The sequence below is a fragment of the Molothrus aeneus genome, chromosome 2, assembly GCF_037042795.1.
Source record: "Molothrus aeneus isolate 106 chromosome 2, BPBGC_Maene_1.0, whole genome shotgun sequence".
Classification (NCBI taxonomy): domain Eukaryota; kingdom Metazoa; phylum Chordata; class Aves; order Passeriformes; family Icteridae; genus Molothrus; species Molothrus aeneus.
In genome coordinates, this window is record NC_089647.1 from 46514931 (window position 1) to 46534027 (window position 19097).

At 37.1% G+C, this 19097-nt stretch overlaps 1 protein-coding gene across 1 annotated transcript in view; it reads right to left on the reverse strand.

Moving 5' to 3' along the window:
• Positions 1-5068: 5068 nt before the first annotated feature.
• USP12 (ubiquitin specific peptidase 12) overlaps positions 5069-19097 on the reverse strand; it is a 32695-nt gene continuing 18666 nt past the window's right edge. The window contains exons 4-9 of the mRNA XM_066544856.1: positions 17914-18140; positions 12842-12918; positions 12578-12661; positions 10042-10239; positions 8213-8291; positions 5069-7674 (exon numbers count right to left, since the gene is read on the reverse strand). Coding sequence (XP_066400953.1) covers positions 7573-7674; positions 8213-8291; positions 10042-10239; positions 12578-12661; positions 12842-12918; positions 17914-18140 — 767 coding nt within the window. The 3' untranslated portion in view covers positions 5069-7572. The remainder of the gene's footprint in view (positions 7675-8212; positions 8292-10041; positions 10240-12577; positions 12662-12841; positions 12919-17913; positions 18141-19097) is intronic.

The window sequence follows — 19097 nt, forward strand, 5'->3', positions numbered from 1 at the left end:
TAAGAAGGATTCCAGTAAATCATTAATCACAAAACATCAAAATGATTTGTAGTGAAAAACATCTCAACCCCCCAAAATTACTGTAGACCTTGCCTGCAGAATAGGAAAATTAATTGCTTTTCATTTCACCAGAAAAGGTAAGATCTGCACTGAATCAGCATATCAGATAATGCTCAGAGAGAAATGTTGCTTTTTGAGGGTCCAGATACTCTTAGGGAGCACTTGAAAAGGTTTGTTCTCTCAGATATTCAAGGCCACAAACTTTTATCACTCCTTGCTTCCACATGAATCATGCCTTTTTTTAACATGATCTGTTTTCCTCATCAACAAAAATTTTTAAAATATGTAACTCCTATTAAATTTAGTGATTAACTGGATTTTTGTAACCTTCCTGCATGTTGACCCCTACAATCTTACCCAAACCTTGAGGGAACCAAACAAAAAAAACCCACATTTCTGCTCTTAGTACTTAGGTAAACAGGCACAGAACATCAGGAAATGTTTGATATGCATGCCCAGCCAGAAATGGAAATTGGATTCAGATCATGGTTCAACGAGATAATTTCCACAAGCAGATGCTAAAATTCCCCTCAGTTAAAACCACCAAACTGAGCAAGTTAGAACAAGCTATGAAAACCACTGAGCATGTGCTAAGCCCTTGAAGCTGCTATGCCTGTTGCACACAAGAGGAAGAGCAGGCAACCAGTTTAGGCAGCTTTCTGTCCAGGCTTACCACTAATTTTGCAAGGAGTGTTTTATAAGATGGAATTTCTATCGCCCTTCACGTAGGTGGCTGCAACACTAGAACATAGCAGGACAAGTGCCAGGCAGGCCAGACCTCCTGAGATGTGTGGCAGCTGTTTGAAGCACATTTTCTTGATGGAAAACACTGAAGTGGGACTGGAGTACTTAGGACTCAGCATCCCCATATAAATCCGAGATTTATCTTTTTGTGAAGGGGACACTTGGCAGCTGCGGTCTCACGTTCCTCCTTCTCTGTTTCCAAAATGGAAGCTGGCATTTGTGCACTTGGAGACAAATATTGCTGTGCTGCCACTACTATCCCAGCTATGTTCCTTATGGAAGTTTCCAGCTGAACACACAGCTGTGTCTCCTGATGTGTGCAGATGTACCTGACATACAGCAAAACCACCAGGAGATGCCAGTTTTGGACGCACAGATTCTCAATGCAGGCTGATAACTGGTGTAATACAGACTGCCCCATCAGCCAGCCTGTCACTGGCTTTAGAGATTTCAAGGCTCTGGGGCTTTTTTCCTCTCACTGCAATCCTTATTAACAAGCTTTTGGTATTATTTTTTATTATTTTTTAATTTCTTTTTTTTTTTACTATTATTTTTTAAATTTACCATATTGTCCAAAAGCAGCAGTTCACTGCTTCATAGTCTCAAAAAAATTTCTTTACTCAATGAAACACAAAATTATCATGCATTTACTTTTTTTAAATGGACAAGTTATTTTTCAATTTTTTTTTTACCTCCACAAATATATATTGACTTGTACACAATCCAATAATGAATAAAGACAAAAGACAACTTAGGACCTGTAGTAATTTTTGTCTCTTTTCTCCTTTGGTGAATGATGAATAATTCTACATGCAAAATACAGGAAAAAAAAAAGGCTAATTGGTGTTGTGATATATTTGTGGAACACACCTGTTGATCTCAACTTGCAGTATCTCCCTTTAATACTCTCCAATAAAGGAAAAGTTATCAGAATGAAAAATAAACAAACAACACCCCCGCCAAAAAAAAAACCAACCCAAAAAAGAGCGAATACACAGCCTATAAATATTGAAATTGTACATTTAAAATGGTTTTTCTTTTAGGAAAAAAAAAAAGCAATGGAAGAGAGTCTCAGAGTATTGCATATGCAGCAAGTACAGTCCTGATTAATGCAGTTTTTCTCCCAATATTCACTGAAGTTTCTTGGTGGCTGTCCTGCAAAATTTGGGTCATGTTAGACTGGGACTAGCAATTACAGTGACATCTCTTTGGCATCTAGCTCCTAACAGGTCTTCATAACCTGCTTCTGATGACCCCTGTGTAACATTGCCTTGCCATGCAACCCCAAAAAAAGCTCAAAAACAACTTAAAAGGCATCTTCTGTAAAACAAATATTTCATTTTTCAAATATGTTTTTGATTATGTAGCAATCTTAGGGAGAAACACTGCATGCCTTCCATAGTCTTCTTAAAAAGAGGAGGAAAAGGGTACACCAAGGTTGCATTTGTTCAATCCCATGATTCCAATTTTCTTTTTTATATTGAGGAATACTTTCACCCCAGATACATGACAATTTAGAAAACAGAAAGCACCAGATATTGTCAATGCAAATATTTAATATCTCATCTCTGACACACAACTCAGTGATTTACCAAACATTGTCTGAGGCTGTGTACTGGCAATCTTCCTTGACATGGAAGATGCAGAGAAGATGGATGTGACACAACATTGGGATAACAAGCCCCCAGAAAGCCAAATAAATGTGCAAGCTTGGAAATAGGCAACTCCAGCTGAATGCTGTTAGCACATCTTGTAAGAGCTGATCAAGGCAGTCACTGCAACAAAGCAACACTCAGTGAAACTGAGTTGAAGCACATAACAATCACACCTCAAAGCAGCTGATGCACATCACATTGTGCTATGACCCAATGACACTCAAATTCAGCTGATGAACTCAAGAGCAGAGGCATCCCTATATATTGAATCATTTAATAATACAACTAATAAAATATTCTGAGGCCTTCACTATTTTTTTCCTAAAATCAGTTACAGAAAATACACAAATGGGTCCTAATGAAGAGTGAGAAAATCTTTGTAGATCAGACCACTAAAATATTACACTCCATATATGCATACATTGTTTCTGGAGGAGCACTCATTAATACAATCATATCAACCTTAAATATCTGTGTTCAGACAGAAATTTCAAGCAGCAAATTAAACACACACACAAAGGCATGAAAAAGTCAAGAACAGCAGGATGTTTTGAGCATCCCCTAAATTCTCCAAACACCAGAAATCTGCACTAAATACAATATTTTGTCTTTTGGGGGAATGCTGCTTTCATATGTGTTGTGTCAGTAAATAATTGTAAAGCTATGTCTCTCTACTTCCAGATGGATTCCTGCTGTGCATTCTCTCTCCTGGATTATATAACCTGCAGAATGCAGATCAAGGACATGACTGATGGTCCTTCTGTAATTAGAGTTCCCTAATGATGCCAACATGGATTCTATAACAATGACCCGAGTACAAAGTACCTTACCCTCTTCTGAGCCCTTACAATCTCTTATGCAGGCAGCAATCACAAGCCACTAGAGAGAAAGAATAGAATTCATTTGTACTTTTATTAAGAAAGCCAAAGACATTACTCTGTTAATTTCAAAACTGGTGATATCTAAAATTTTCCTTATATATCCAACAAATTCTTATAGAAGGAGAGAAGTTCCCCAAAGAATATATTTTAACAAATACCAAAGAAAGTTTATTACTGCCTCACCACACTCTATCATTAAAACAGGAAACAATGGATTTCAGGGATCTCTGTATTTATGAAGCTTGTGTTTGTTTGCATGGTAGTTGAATTGCACAGTTCATTTATAGCAATCAATCAGTGGCAAAGCTGCTGCAAAGTGAACCACCCTTGAATACAGATTATGAAGAATATTAATTCAGTAATAATTGAGTTCTTGGAGGCTCACAGGTAACGAAATTAATGTATTATACATCTCACATTATGCTGTGAGAGGTTAGAGGACTTTGAAGCCTTGTAAGACCAAAACCATTAATAGCGCATATTGCGTTGTCAAGAGGGGAAAAAAACCCCTGAATTTCCAAGACACAAAAACTTAAGATCAACTCAGACGAATGTGGGGGAAAACTGGAAACCTTACAAAGTACAGCTACTCTTTGGAAGCAAACAATCAATACCTGCACTGTTTAAACTTTTAGAAAAGTCACAAAAGTACTGTCAGTGTAATACTGCAGCCCACAGGTAATTAACATGCACTGAAACGTTTTCTTCTTTTAGAGACAAAGGTAACCAAAGAGGTGGTTTCATCTATGAATACAATTTCAAGAAACTGCTCTCAGACAACTTTTTAAAACCCCAAACTAACAACAAAATGAAAACAAAAAACCAAACCCACAGATACAAACCACCCAACCACCATCCTTTTCCACGGGGAACAAGTTAGGATGTCCTACCCAGCTTCATTCCAGAGGGATTCAAATCTGTAGATCCTACATTAATCTGTCAGCCCTATGCAGATGGCACAGAGTGTGCTGTGGGGATCTGAAGTGGCCCCAAATCCCTATGTGCTACCAGAACCTGAATGCCACCTAAATTCTGAAAACACACCTCAGTTTAACCATTCATACATGTACCCCAACACCTAAAAGTCACCATTTCTGGGCAATGGAAGGCTACAGATACAGTCATCACAACTACAAATACGGCAGGGTCTGAGCTGTTTGTGAAACCTCATGTTTATTTACTTGCATTACAGAAGAAGAGTGGATTCCAAGTGAAGAAAGATCCCAGATGATCCATGGATACTGTAACCAGCTACAGCTTGTATTTGTGAGCTGGACTCCTGTCCTTTGTCAGTCTCTCACACGTCAATGATGTAAATTCTCCAGTTTTTATTTCCTTCTGTTTTCCCTCCCACAAGGTGGCGACCCAAGTAATCCCTTGGGTAACTCGGACACGTACTTTGTGGCAAGGTACAAATTTGTTTTTAAGGGAGAAGAAGTCCAGGAAGAACAGTATTTAAAACTCCCTTCTCTTCTGGCTCAGAGAGCAGGGATTTACCAAAAACTACTGCTAGAGAAGCACACCACCCCAAACACAGCTGCCACCCTATGACTTCCCTCACAACACACTAAGATACTTAATGCAGTGTATTTAAACACACCTCTCTGCCCAGGGCTCAGGGCAGTTGGCCTCATACAGCAAGTTCCACATAGATTTTTTGTTTGAAAACATTATAAAGTACAAAAGGCAGCTGACTGACCATCTGGGCTCCACAAAGGATACAGTATGTATCTTTAGAGAACATAACTTTATTTAATAGAAGTTTTTTGCTCCAATATACAAAATAAGGGACTGCAATCCCAATTGACATTTACATAGGTACACAGCAAATAAATTCCACCATTTACAACAACTGACAACTTTCCCACACTCCTCACTGTATTACAGTCAAGAAAAAATCCTATAATGTTTTACATACCAATCAGTTATATTTCGTATTTCTGTCTCTTTTAATTCTGTTTTAAGTTGCAGTTTCTGACATCAGTTTAATGAAGAACTTACAATTATTTCAGCTGCGCTAAAGGAAAAACGAAATATATAATTTGGAATACTATCTCAAAACCCCTATACAAAATAAAAGTCAGTATCTTATAAAAATACATAGCAGGAGTAAAACCAGTGAAACAACAAAAATGTTTTTAATTTTGTTAAAGTATAAAACATTTATCAACTAGCCTCAGCTTTCACCTACTTTAAAATAAAAGAAAAAAAAAACAAAAACAAAAATAAGGAAAAAAAAGAAAAAAAACCCAAACAAATTAGCAAAAGGTAATATGACAGTTCTTTTGCAATACTGTACCTTTAGTATGCAAAGGACTTCATCCTTCTAACATGCACCATTATTCAACTGATTTACCCCTTAAACCTTTTTCTATTGAAAGCCAAAAATAGATGTTAACATTATTTGAATCCTTTCAGAAAAATCCAATCATATTTTTCTGCACCTCCCAGAATACTTAGCCTTTACTTTACAATGCTGGTAGTTTAATCATGATACATAATCTTCTATAAAAGAATTCTAGCCAAACCAAGGCGTTAGAAACTCTGCATCTTACAAAAGCGATTTGTTAATAGTATGACAGTTGCTAAATAGCCCAATTTATTTAGTGACCCTGTTAAAGATTTGTTCAACTGAGTGAATAGGTGAAGTCATTTCCTGAGCTAAAAGATACAGGTAAGTAAATAGTCAGTTATAGCAGCAGACAGGAGACATTCTTTTTAAAAGTTGTAACAGTATCAATAAAATAACCTTAGAAAATTACAGTAATGTAAAAATCACTAGCTGACAAGGGAGTGACAGGGGCATCCAAGACCTGATTGCCATAATCTGGAATGCACATCCAATGACCTTCCAGAAATTACATTCAGCTACTGTCAGAAAATGTACTCCTAAGTGAAGAATGTCAAATAGTTCACATTTCTTACAGATCAGGTGTTTTGCCAAGATTTAATTCTTAACGCTGTTTCATAAGCCTAAAGCAAGGTAAACCACTTAGTTTCAAAAGTTTCCACTATACAGGACTTAAATATTATTACTTTCAGAAGAATGTGGTACCTTCAGTCTCATGAAATTCCAAACCTATTTCTTCTTATTACTCAGACTTAATTTAATGTTTAACAGAAGTTGATCTGCTTTTAGGAGAGGAAATAATATTCTTAAAATTATTTACTTCAATCCAAATCATTCTAATTTGCCTGGAGTATGAACCATCAACAAATCATCAAAGAACTACAAAGACTGGTATACCACCACTGCACCAACGTTTTCTTATGATTTAAGTCTTCTACATCACTTTTTTCACCCGTTAATGGGAAGTCTATTCTGATTTTATTAAATAAAGTACCTGAGTCAGATACCAGTTCTTCCAGAAGGAAATCTCTCTTCTGCGTTAAAATTTTTCAGATATTGTAGGCATCGCCTTTGTAATTTTTATTGTCTCTCCTTTAATATTTAAACATAATTAGTTTAAATTCAAATGAATATATAAAATTTCCAATACTTGTTAGAATAAAGGACAATACACAAGATCCTAAGTTACAATAATTTATAAATAAAAAATAAACTATTACAAACCAAATCTTTCCCCATACGGAGATGAAAAGCCATAACCTTGACTGATTGTTCCCGATCACACGTTATAAATAATGTAAGCTTCTCCAGAGAAGCAAAGCATCCTTGCCTCCCTGACACCACTTTACACCATCAGTTAAACCACTTCCATCAAGAAGGCAATTGAGTTGGGCCCAGACATAACTTCTTGCTTACATGTTAACCTTCCAAACCTCATTCTTTCAAACCTAAGCACAGGAAACTAACTTCACAGGGAATCCTTTACCTTTTCTACACAAAGTCTGTATAAAATACAGATTTCTAATGTTCCTAACTGCACCAAACCTGATTCAAAGGTCACTGAAGTCCATGGAAGGCTTCAATGGGCTTTGAACTAGGACCACAGAGATGGCATTCCCCAAAGGAAAGCTCCTGCAAGAGTGGCTGGTATCTCTCTTTTTGCTTTTATGGGATGCAGTGGAGATGTGTAGTCAGCATGATACCTGAGCAAATAAAATGAAAATGATATAAACATTTTAAGAACCCCAAACTCTTTTCTTAGTTGTGTGCAAACTGTGCTATTGCCCCTAGAGCTCCCTGCTTTCCTTCTCTTCAGTGCTTGCTCCACTCCAGGACAGAGAAGATGTGAGACACAAGAATCTCTCTTCACTACAGCTCCCCCTCAGTCCCGGGACTGATAGAAGAGGATGTAACCAGACTCAGAGTTCTTTGAGATGTCTGATGTCAACCCGTAGAATTCCTCAATAGCTTGTGCATCAATTTTCTGGATGTAAAAACACAAAAAAATTGAAGTAGGAATGTCTTGCATAATATACACATAAAATTAGGTTCCACTCTAAAAGTTATTGTAAAACCAAATTAACTTTCACATAATTACATAACACAATAAAATCCAAATAATTCTTCAACTTATGTTTCAGCTTTTCCTCAGCCATCAACTGCACAGAGGGTAGCAGCTATGTATGTTTTATATATAAATTCTTAAATGTTGCTGTAAGTATTGCATTAAGTTCCTATGTATTGTAAACTAAAACCCAATTTATCTATATCATTATTTGTCTTGCCACAGAACAGTTCATTAAACAATGGTGAAAGACAGTGGTCATGAACAAAAGAGTTTCTTTTTAAAAACCTAAATGGAACTCAAAGCGTTGTACAGTCAAATAGTAAGGCACAGCTCTGCACACACAATTATTGCCCATTTGGACTGGGGTTGAAGCCTCTTTTCATCAGCACACCAGTCATTCTACTTTAAATAATCAGATCCACAAGAGAGGTGCATGTGCTCTGGTTAGGCTTACCTCAACAATATCATCATCAAAAAGCAACCAAAAATCATGACTCTTCACTATTGCAATATAATGTCCTCTGTTAGGGCCACTGTAAAATAAAATGGGGAAAGAACATAAACCATAACTTACATATATGTGGAGATGCATTCCTTTTAATTATTTTTCTTGTAGAAAAGCAGCACTTAACAATAATTAAAATGGCTACCACTGCAATTTCTGTTTGGATGTGTCTTGTCTTTTTTTTTTTTACTCTCTACTTACATCATCCTCACAATACAGTCTTACTTATTATGCTAAATAAAGTATTACAATTACAAATAAGGAATGAGCAGCACAGGCACTGACAATATAAATGAAATCTTAAACAGAGACAGAGAAGTGAAATCAATAAAGCATTCTGATATTTCATAGAGACAGAACAGATCCCAAACTATTTCTGATCTTCAGAAAGAAAAAGCCTGTAGAGCTGCTGCTCATCTCCAGTCTCTTTATCTGGTCCACTGTAAACAGAAACTGAATTAAATGGGCAGTTTAGGAGTCTCAAGAAGCTCAGCAATGAGAAGGGCTCCAAATTAAAACTGTCACAATGCTTAGCCTCTTCAGTTTTGGCAGACAAGAAATTTCTCCACGACTATGCCAGAAAAAAACAACCCACCAGAACTTTAGAAGTGCCTTATTTGTCATCAGGTTTCAAGTAAGGAAACAGCACAATTTCTGAAACAGCTGAACCTTACAACTGAAAGTGCACAACCGAGTTGAAGCAGCTCTGGAACTGCCACAGCTGGCCAGCAGCACTCCCATGGCTTTTGTGCCCAGGTCAGGGAGGGAAGGTGCCATCCCTGAGGGAGATATCTGTGCACCAGACCACCATGAAAACAGCATGGGCATCTCCTTCCTGCCCATGGCCCCGAGAATAGCAAAGTCCCCAAGAAAGCAGAAATGGTCAGAATGGCCAGAAAGACTTTCCCCTATAATCCAGAACAAGACTGTCCCAGAAAACTACGGCACAAAGGCTTTTTTTCCAAAATCGTCCAATTTGAGATCTATTTATCTTAAGTCTACTCTTTAGTCATTGTGAGAAGACTGAATAAGTGGAGCAAATTGTCCAAATAGAAAGCAAAATTAGGATTCCTAGCTATGAAACTGTGACCAGTACAACCTAATCTAATGTCAAGGTTACCCTGCTTTGAGTTTTAGTATTTGACGTTACAATATAAATTATTCTGTGATTCTAAATGTCAAATCTTAATTTTCAAGTTTTCAACTTAAGGCTTTTATCCACTCAATAAGCAGATTGTAGAACAAGCTGGTTTTAAGCCTTGAAGCCACAAGAACATTTGTTGAATATAGCAAAATCAAATACAAATCTAACAGTCCTATTTTGAAAGCAGTGAAACAAAGTAATCAACAAAACTCATAATATATGGATATATTTCAGAAAATGTTGCTCAAGCCTTAAGGAAAAAACCACACCCTAAAGGAAATGCTTTATAAATTAATCTTTCTATAATGCTTTCCTTCCTAAGAAAGCTGTTTTCCTTAGAAACTGTTTTTAAATATTATTATATGATAATGTGTGGTTTGTGTTGTTTTTTTTAAAACACAGTTAAGTTCATATAAAGATCTGTAATGTGAAATACAGTCACCATGTTTCACAATGATCTCTCAAAGCAACAGGGCCATAATTTCTGTCAGGACTGATAGCTTTTCCCCGCAACACTTTTTTTCCTAAAAAAGTTTCTTTTTATTTGATTTATATGACACTGGGGGCTTTGTGTTGTTCTTTTAAGCACAGTTATGTTTATAAAAAAATCCCTTGTTTATAGCAGAGTAATTACCTTCCACAATGAACTACCACAGCAACAAGGTCATACATTCTGTCAGGATTGGTGGCATCTCCTGAGGTGTTAAATAAACGAAGCTCTAAAGGAAAAACTACTCTATAAGAGAGTTTTGTGTACCGATGCAGCTGATCCATGTACTTAAATCTCTTCAAATGGAGAGCTAAAATCATAGGCAGCTTTTTTACTTTCATCCTGAAAAAAAGAACAAACCCAAAAAAACCCAGCAGTATTTCCAATATTTATCCTAAACATTCAGTAGGCATCAACAACCAAGAAATTTGGTTTACTGAAGTCTTTAAAAACCTTTGCAAGCATTAAAAGAAACCAAAACAATCAGCTGTTTAAAAGTATGTTGTGTTGCTAAACTAAAGGAAGATTTTTAACTGGAAGAGAGAGAGAACTGAAAATGTATTTGAAACAGTAAGATGTACTACATAAAAACAGCTGTGATGAGCTCACATAATAACTTACACATAAAGATCACATAGCACAGAATTCAATTTTTAAGTTTATCAATTTTTAAGTTTACCCATAGCTTTCCAAAAGCAAAAGCCAGATCCCACTTGATGTACAGTGCAGGTATTGCAACAGCTAGTTCAGAGGTCCTGTTCCAGCTGAATTTCCTAGTAAACCAGCCAAGTCAAACAAGCTCTTTAAAATAAGCTTTGTTACACCACTTTGTCACATAACTATTACTCCCAAGTTTTCCTAGCCATTCATTTCCAAGCCATTCATTTTTAAATTTCCAAGGGACACAAATAGCCCACTGTTATGCACCTACCTCCTGCTATCCAAACAAGATAAGGCTGAGCTCTGGCACAAAAATTTGGTACAAATGTTGCAGCAATGTTTTACAGCAGTCAAAGCCAGAAAGTGACCTAGTTCTACTGAGGGCTCAATAGCCCCTTTCCCTAGCATGAGGTATTGATATCTCACATCAGTGCCTACAAATCCTCCTCAGCCAACCATAGCTGGCCTGGCCGCATCACAGATTTCCAAATCTTTGGGCAATGAATCTGCCCATGCTAATAGAACCACCAAACCAGAGCTCTCTGCTTCTTGGCACAGCCAAGTGCCTTAGACCAGCACAGTGCTGCCTTTTCAAACTTTCAGCCCCAAAAGTCAGCTCAAAAGTCTCTGCAATACAGCCCAGGTTTCAGACGTGTCTATTAAGGCCACACTTTCAGAATGTCAGGAAATTTGTAAAAGACAGCCCATTTTCAAAAGATAGGGGACTGTGGACAAATTCCTTGATAACTCACCTGCCCACAAGGGAACCAGGAAATGAAAACAGCTGGAGCAGGGCAGAAAGATGACAGGAGCAACTATTTTTAGGATGAGTTACATTTTTATTATATTATGGCTACAATTTCTGCTCTCTTTACAAAACTAAGTCCTCTCCTTACAATGTAACTGTGTTTGGTAATTGGAGCTCTTTCAGTGGTGAAGAAATTTGCTACACCATCTTTGAGAGCTGAGTAGTCCCCATCACAGATATAAAAACTGTTTTATAGAGATGGAAGAAAAGTATGACTGCAGTGAAACTGAGCCTACACCCCACGTGAAACCCAAAACATAAGCAATCAAAGCTGTGTTTTGCCATGGAAGTGCCTACAGTACAGGTTTATGCCAACCCAATTTATATTGGTCATGGCTCACATTACCTCCCACACAGAAAAAGAGCTCAGGCAACAGAAAACAGGCCAGGCCTGGATTCACAACCTCTACCAGACACCAATTAGTAAGCTGAGGCAATGTGTGAAGGCAGACTTGGCAGATGAGATATGCAAAAGCTGTGTGTGCAATCCATGGTAAACCAAATAACCAGCAGCAGTGGCATAACCAGTAAAGCATGTCAGAGCTCCCACTCCTCCAGCCAAATACTTTATCAGATAATAAATAACCACACAGTACACAAATTGACAGGTTTTTCAAAGGTGTAAACAAGACTAGAATTATTAGGCAGACAAGAATTGGTCTTAAACAAACATCATGGTCTTCAGGCTTCCACAGAGCTTCTGATGATTTTCAGGAGCTCTGTCAAGCAGTTTAGCGCAACTAATCAAACACATTCAAGAAATCAGAAACTCAGTCAACAACAACAGTTACAAAAAGTGCTATCAAACTGAATCTTTCAGCAACTGGAGAAATTATTTCATTTTCAAAACAAAACTGAGTTTAAGAAGTCACATGCAATCAATGACTTCATCATTGCCAATTATTTTTTATTAGTCCCCGAGAGCTTGTTTTGACTTGGCTTTTTAACTTTTCTTTGGTCTTAAGACTATTCATTTTCTCATTTGTAAAATAAATAATGATCAAAGGAGTCCTTTACATGGATTCTCTCTACTCGTGGAAAGAGACACATTGAATTCTAGCAAGAGGAATGAAGGCAAGTTACTTTTAAGTGGAAGAACAGTAGAAAAACTAAGGGGAAAAGGGTGTTCCTTCCTTTACACACACACACACACAAAAGCAGTACCAGAGTATTTTCACTGATTATTTGTCTCCTTCCCCAACTGTGCTGTACCTTTTATGTGCTTCTTGCTTACTGCGACACTCTTCACAGTAATACTTGTATTCACTGCACAGAGTTTCTGTGTTGCTGAAACCTCTGAGTAAAAAAGACAAAGCTGTAAACACTGATTTTTTAATATGAAATATCCTTATAAATGTACAATATCAACAAAACTTAATACACTTCAATCTACATAAGATAGAACTGGCAGCTTATTTCCTGCTTTCTGGGTAACAGGTAAAGGCAAATCACAAAAATTTGGATTTTTGTGCCTACCTTAAACAGTGAGTGATTGAAGTATTCTGCTCCACGTCAACTGAAAGGTCTAGGAAGTCTTCATCCTTGCTGCTTACCTGCATGAAAAGAAGACCCAATAGAACATAGTTAAGACAAATAATACTAATTTACCTCTGTTTTTCAGTACCGCTTTCTATTGACAGAATGCATCTTTTACCCTATAATATCCTTTTAAAAAAATTGGCAAGCGGCCTTTCTATTTCAGAGATTAGCTGTATTTTCTCTTTTTTTTTCAGGAAAGGTGAAGTGTGTATGAGTCTCTGGGTGTATGTAATGCCAGTTGTCATTATGCTGTGATTTCAGATGAATGATATTAATGCCAAGTTTCTTCTACACCTCAGATTTTTCAAAATAACAGAATCACTGTGACTTTTCTGCTTAGAGCTCTCACTTCTGTTCTTCTCTGACTCCCTTGAACTGAAAGTTATATATTTGCATGTCATAGTGTACCCAATAAACAGCATGATTATTTTGAAGCCTCTTCCAGACTAGACTCATACTCTTAAAGGAGCAGCAGACAGTAAATTTGGCAAATGAGAGCTTGGAGCTTGGTCTGACAGAGGCAGAATAGCAGCCAATTCTCACAAAAATGTAAGAGCAACAAGAAAGTAAAACAGAACATTCTAGAAGCAGAAAATAAATTCCACCACAAACCCTGACAAACGATGAAAAGATCCATAGCTGCCCTGAAAACCAACTATGCTATTGAAGTTTTAAAAACCAGTTATGTGCAACCTTAAATTTTGCCTGCTAGTGTGTCCTCTCTGTATCTAAATATTCTCAATGTCACTCATGACAATGGTCTCTGCCTAGATACAGAAGTAAATGCTTTTAGAAAAGATACCTGGCTGCAGTTTCTTGACTGAATGCAGGAAAAGTGAAATAGGTACAGGGAAATAATGTAAGTTGAGTCTTTTAAACATGTGACATTTATGTTCCCTTTTCAGCTCAGAAGGGGGGAAAAAAAAGAAGAAGTGGAAATTTGTTTTCTAATAATCAAGCGATGAGAAACACACAGCTCCTAAGGGCAGCGTACATGGAGAAAAAAAAGAAAAAGGCAGATGGTCAAGACAACCATATTTGAGCATTAAAAACACAAGGCAAGTCCAAACACCCAGGAAATTAAGTTGAAAGCTTCTGTTAATACCTGTGAGAAAACTGGGCTCCCACTGTTCTGTCCCTAGTATTTCCAAGAGTAAGTGTGCATGTCAAAAAACACCACTAAGTCAGTACACATAATTTCTACTGCAATATTCAGATGCTCAAGTATAATGTTTATACTTTTAGAGAGATCACAGAACACATATGGAAAACTTCCAGAATGTTTAGAGTGGGGGAAAAAAAAGTCACCTGCGCTTTCAGTGTGCTGCACGTTCCCTGTATTCAGGGATGTATTAAGGTTTAGTTGTGTGGTCAATTCTTCAAAATATCGCCTTGCAAATCACTCTTGTAATTATCAGACCTGCATTTATAATACTAAGAACTCTGGTGGAAATCACTGTAACTGGGGATTAGGAATGGCTCAGAAAAAAAAAAATCAGTTCTAGAAAATACTCTGCTGCTGCAGTCTTCAGCTAGGACAGCTGGAATTAGGGAGTCATGTGATCAGTGTTATTCAGACATGCAATTAGATAATTCTTCCTCTTTTGGTCTAATCAAAGAAAATTACATGAAACAATACAGATTTCACAGGCAGCTTTATCCCACACAAAAGCTGTAAGGGCAATGGAGAGGAGGGAAGGGATGTGCTCTACTTGGTTAAAAAGAGATTGGTACTGAAAACAGAAGTTTGCAAAAGGACAATTTCCATTCTCTGTGATAATATGGCCTTAAAACACCTCACTCAGGTTAGACAGTCCACTGTGCACTTAGGACCACGAGGAACCACTAAAGGTTTCATTGCAAGAATAGCCAAGTGGAATTTTTTCCATTTATGTTGGTGATTTATAAATTGCTATTCTTAATTTTTAAGATTCTTTGAGCCTTAGTATTTGAACAGATTTTTCTAACATGAACTCATAGTTTTAATTAAAAAAAAATTAAAAGCCACTCTGGAGTCTTACAAGTCTCCCCCGAACACTTTTTGTAAAGGTTCTGTTTCAAATACACATCACTACAATTCTCAGATCACAATCAACAGTGCTATGTATTTCAATCATCTATAGAATGAAAAAAATGATGGGCATGATCAGAAAACCTCAGCACTTGCAGGATCGAGCCCTGAGGTGTTCAAAAAGCTGTCTGAGTGCCCCTAACAGGAACATCTGAGTAATAGTGAGGACTCTGGATGTTCCAGAGCTCTGGCTGAAGAGGATGGTGTGCTGTTCCCACGTCAAGGACATCATCTGCACCCACACAGCTCAGCTGTACTCTGATGACCAAAGCTGCACAGAACACAAAGCTCAGAAGGCTGAAACTCACAGAATCCATTATTTCTTACACTTGGGGATTTCACTGGCAATGTGAATCTGCTCACTGGCAAAAGAGCTCTTGCAGCTATAGACTGCCACATGTGCTAAAACAGAAAGCAGTTTTAAAAGAAGCTGAAACAAGTGTGTGACTTATCTTGGTTAAAAAAAAAAAAGAGAGAAATGAAAATCGAGCAGAGCTAAAGGCTCTGTAGGACTCATATGAGAGAGAACACTGGGATTTTACTTATTGCCTTCTCTCAGTCCAAAGCAGAACCGAGCCAAAGAATTTTATGCCTTGTAGAGTCATTTGAACCCAAAAGCAAGACCATCATCTGGAGACTGATATGGTGGTTTTGACAATTTCCTATATTTCTCTGTAGAAGTACTGGCCACATTTAGCTCTTTGAAATTTAATGGAGCCAATTATAATACTTTCTGGTTTACTGTTATCCACCCTTAAACTATGAGAGAAATCCATAAAACCAATTAACTTCTAGATAGTTGCTATAAATTAGCCCTAAAATTTACATTCACTTCATGATTCTGCCTCTATCAAGGAAGGGCGAAAGCATTATACAGAGAAACCCCATTAAAAACATGTAAAAACAACTTACAATCCTTTTGTAACATATTCATTTAATAAATTGGCTTGATTCACAACACAAATCTTTATTAAAGAATCACATCTACGTTCCTTATACTCCACTGTCCATACTTAAACTGAGGATGCATCTTCAGATAGTTCAGTTTTTAAGATGGGCTAATGAAACAGTGCATCTGGCAGGATGCTCTTTTCCACAACCAGGACAACCAAAATCAGAATAAAATTTTGCTCATTTTAGGAACATTGAGGAGGTTTGTCCCATTAGAAGATAATGACTGTCACTTTCAGCAAAGATATATGTTATGCTTTATATTTAAATACGCAATAAATTTACAATTTAAATTAAAAATGCACTAGGGCTATTGTCTTGTCATTAAGAAGCAGAAATTCATCCACTACTGCTTGTAATCTTGTACATGAGCTATTTCCAAGTCCTCCTAACATTTTAGCTTATATTTCTAAACACAGAAAGAATCTAAATGCCAACAGCTCCTAATAAGCATCAAAACAATCATATATACTCAGTATTTTTAAAAATAAGACACTATTCACAGTAATATTGCCCATTTAATGTCTCCAAATGTGCTTCTAAGTGCTCATTTCCAGGTCATTGTGTTTTAGACACAAGCTGACATACAAAAACAACAGAAACTGATAAAATAGTTTCCAGATTACTTTGATTATTATATTGTTCAGCAATAGCTGAATATTTCTATTAGCTACAGCTAATAGAAAAAAACAACTAAGCAGTGTTAGTAGAATTCTCAAAATTGTGACAGACCTGATAACTAATAAAATATGCTGGCAAAGAGCATATCAGTGTTTTAAAATTGCATTAAGGATGATGCCTAGATCAAAATCCTGACAGCAGTAATTCATAATGCCACAGTGAGGAAAGGTAATGATGCCAGTTGTGTCAAAAGATCCAGGCTAAACTCATGTTTCAAGGGAAAAAAAAAAAAAGAACAGCTCAAGAAGTAGAAGAGAAACAATTGACAGTTGCCAAGAAATACTTATTAGGGAGAGGAAATCTAGAAAAAATATGGTAACGTGGAAGAAACACCTAAATTACTCATAGTCTGCAGTTACATTATACATGACATTATGAAGCTCCTTTCTTTGAAATAAAAGAGATGGGTATTTCCAGAAGACTGAGAAAATTACATGAGAAATATACAGATTTGATTAATTCTTGCTTTCCAATGTCATGCTGACATATCTGCATTATCTAATTAAGTTAAAGAAAATTGGTGTGAAGTTATACAAAAACCACAGCCATTTAACTTTTTACAATCTCTAAGGAATAGACCATGACAGAATTACTGTAATTTTAAAATTGTGCTGCTTTTACTCTTTCTCAAGCTGGTAAAATCCAATTTTAAGTTTTTATGAAATACATTCTTTCTCTTATTGTAGAACTTCTCAAAAATATTTTAGTATAGCATACTCAGAGAAAAAGTTTATTTCTCAGGGTGTAGTATTAGAAGAATTCATGTGGACAGACATTTAGGGAAGGATTACTTTTCTCTGAACATGAAGGTATGTTTTTTGAGAATCCTAGTCTACTACCAAAGTGCCAAAAGCCAACCATTAGTATCTTAATTTCAACAGCTTTAAATTTAAAAACTAGGAATCCATGGAAACTGATTCATAATACTTAATTATGAGATGTATCAGTAAGCACAACACTAAGTTATTTAGACATTAAATTTGAGAAGAACCTCATACCCTTAAATCACAGAGTTTACTCTGTTTAAGAATACACCACTTTAGAATTTTCTGATCTAAATTTTGAAGGTGATTATGATCACACTGGCAAAAAATCCAACTGGGCATTTTCCTAATATTGATCAAATGTCTCTTCCTACAATTCATGCATCAGCTGCTGGAATGTTCTTACTAACAAAGAAAAGACACAACTATAAAGATCACTGAAGAAAGAAATTAATATCCTGGTCTGCTGGGAGAAATGAACCGTGAAGCACGCAGCTCTGAACGTGGCAGCGTTGGTGTTTACAAAGCCCATGAGAACTTACAGTTTCACAGGTAAGACACCTGGTTTCATTAGTTAACGTTCCCTGGAAGATCTCGTGCACCCAGGTGGGGTCTGGGGGGCTGTTGCTCTCACTGTCCACGTTGCCATTGGGCAGGCGCCCATTCTGCTTCTCCTGCTTCCTCTCCTCTTGCAAGATGTCCGCGATGGTGTTCAAAAGGTAGTTCAGGAACTCGTGTGCATCCTGCTGCATGTAGTTATCAAACAGTTCTGTGAGATAAAACACAAGGCTTACCAACTGATCAGTTAGTGCTGTGCTACAGAAAGGTTTTTAAGAGAGTGAGATTTCAAAACCAGTCCTTTCTTTCCCATCTTGAATCATTCACGGCAATACGACACCAACCCAAAATGCCTACTTGATAAACTAAGCCAAAAAAATAGGGGGTGGGAAGAGGGGACAGCAAGTCAGCTTGCACTGACAGAAATCACTCAGCTGATTGGAATTACCTGAAAACTGAACCATATTGCAAGAAAACCAGGGCACAATTCAATGGCCTAAACACAGGTGAATGTGGGGTGCTGCCAGAACTGGTACAGGTCATTCTGCCCAGCCTCCAGATGCCACTGGATCTCCTACAAGGGGCTATGCTATCACTGCCAAGCTTAGGTCAATGTCTTGGATAACACAGATTCAGTAATAGTCACTTCTTTTCTCTCTGACCAGGAATTGCTAAGAGGAAATTTACCTGCCTATTTAAAAAGCATTCTATATCCCCAGCTTGTCTCATGCAAATCTTTTAATGTTCAATTATTTCACTTTGCTGGCAGTCCAAGAATGTTCTAAGAGACAGGCCTTCAGTGTACAGGAGTGGATAGATGAATGAAAAAGATACTCAGTGAAATTCAGATTTTGAAATGCTAACAGGCACTGTAGGGAAGCTTTACAGTCATTCACCTGATGGCATCCAGGAATAAACTTCAAATAGAAAAAAAAGGTCTAAGGTTATTAGCTAAGTAGGGAAACCTTGAGGCTAATCTAGGTCATTTGGAGAGGTTAAGTAGTGCAATAGGCCAGGCAAGAGTAGGAACCATGTAGTTTATTTAATGAACTACTACACTATTTTTGAGACAAGTGAGTTCAATCTAGCCAATTGCAAGGTCTTTACTTAATCAAGTAAATCAAGGCAGGGCAAGAGCTGCAAGTCTCTTGAGGTAAAAGACTTCAGA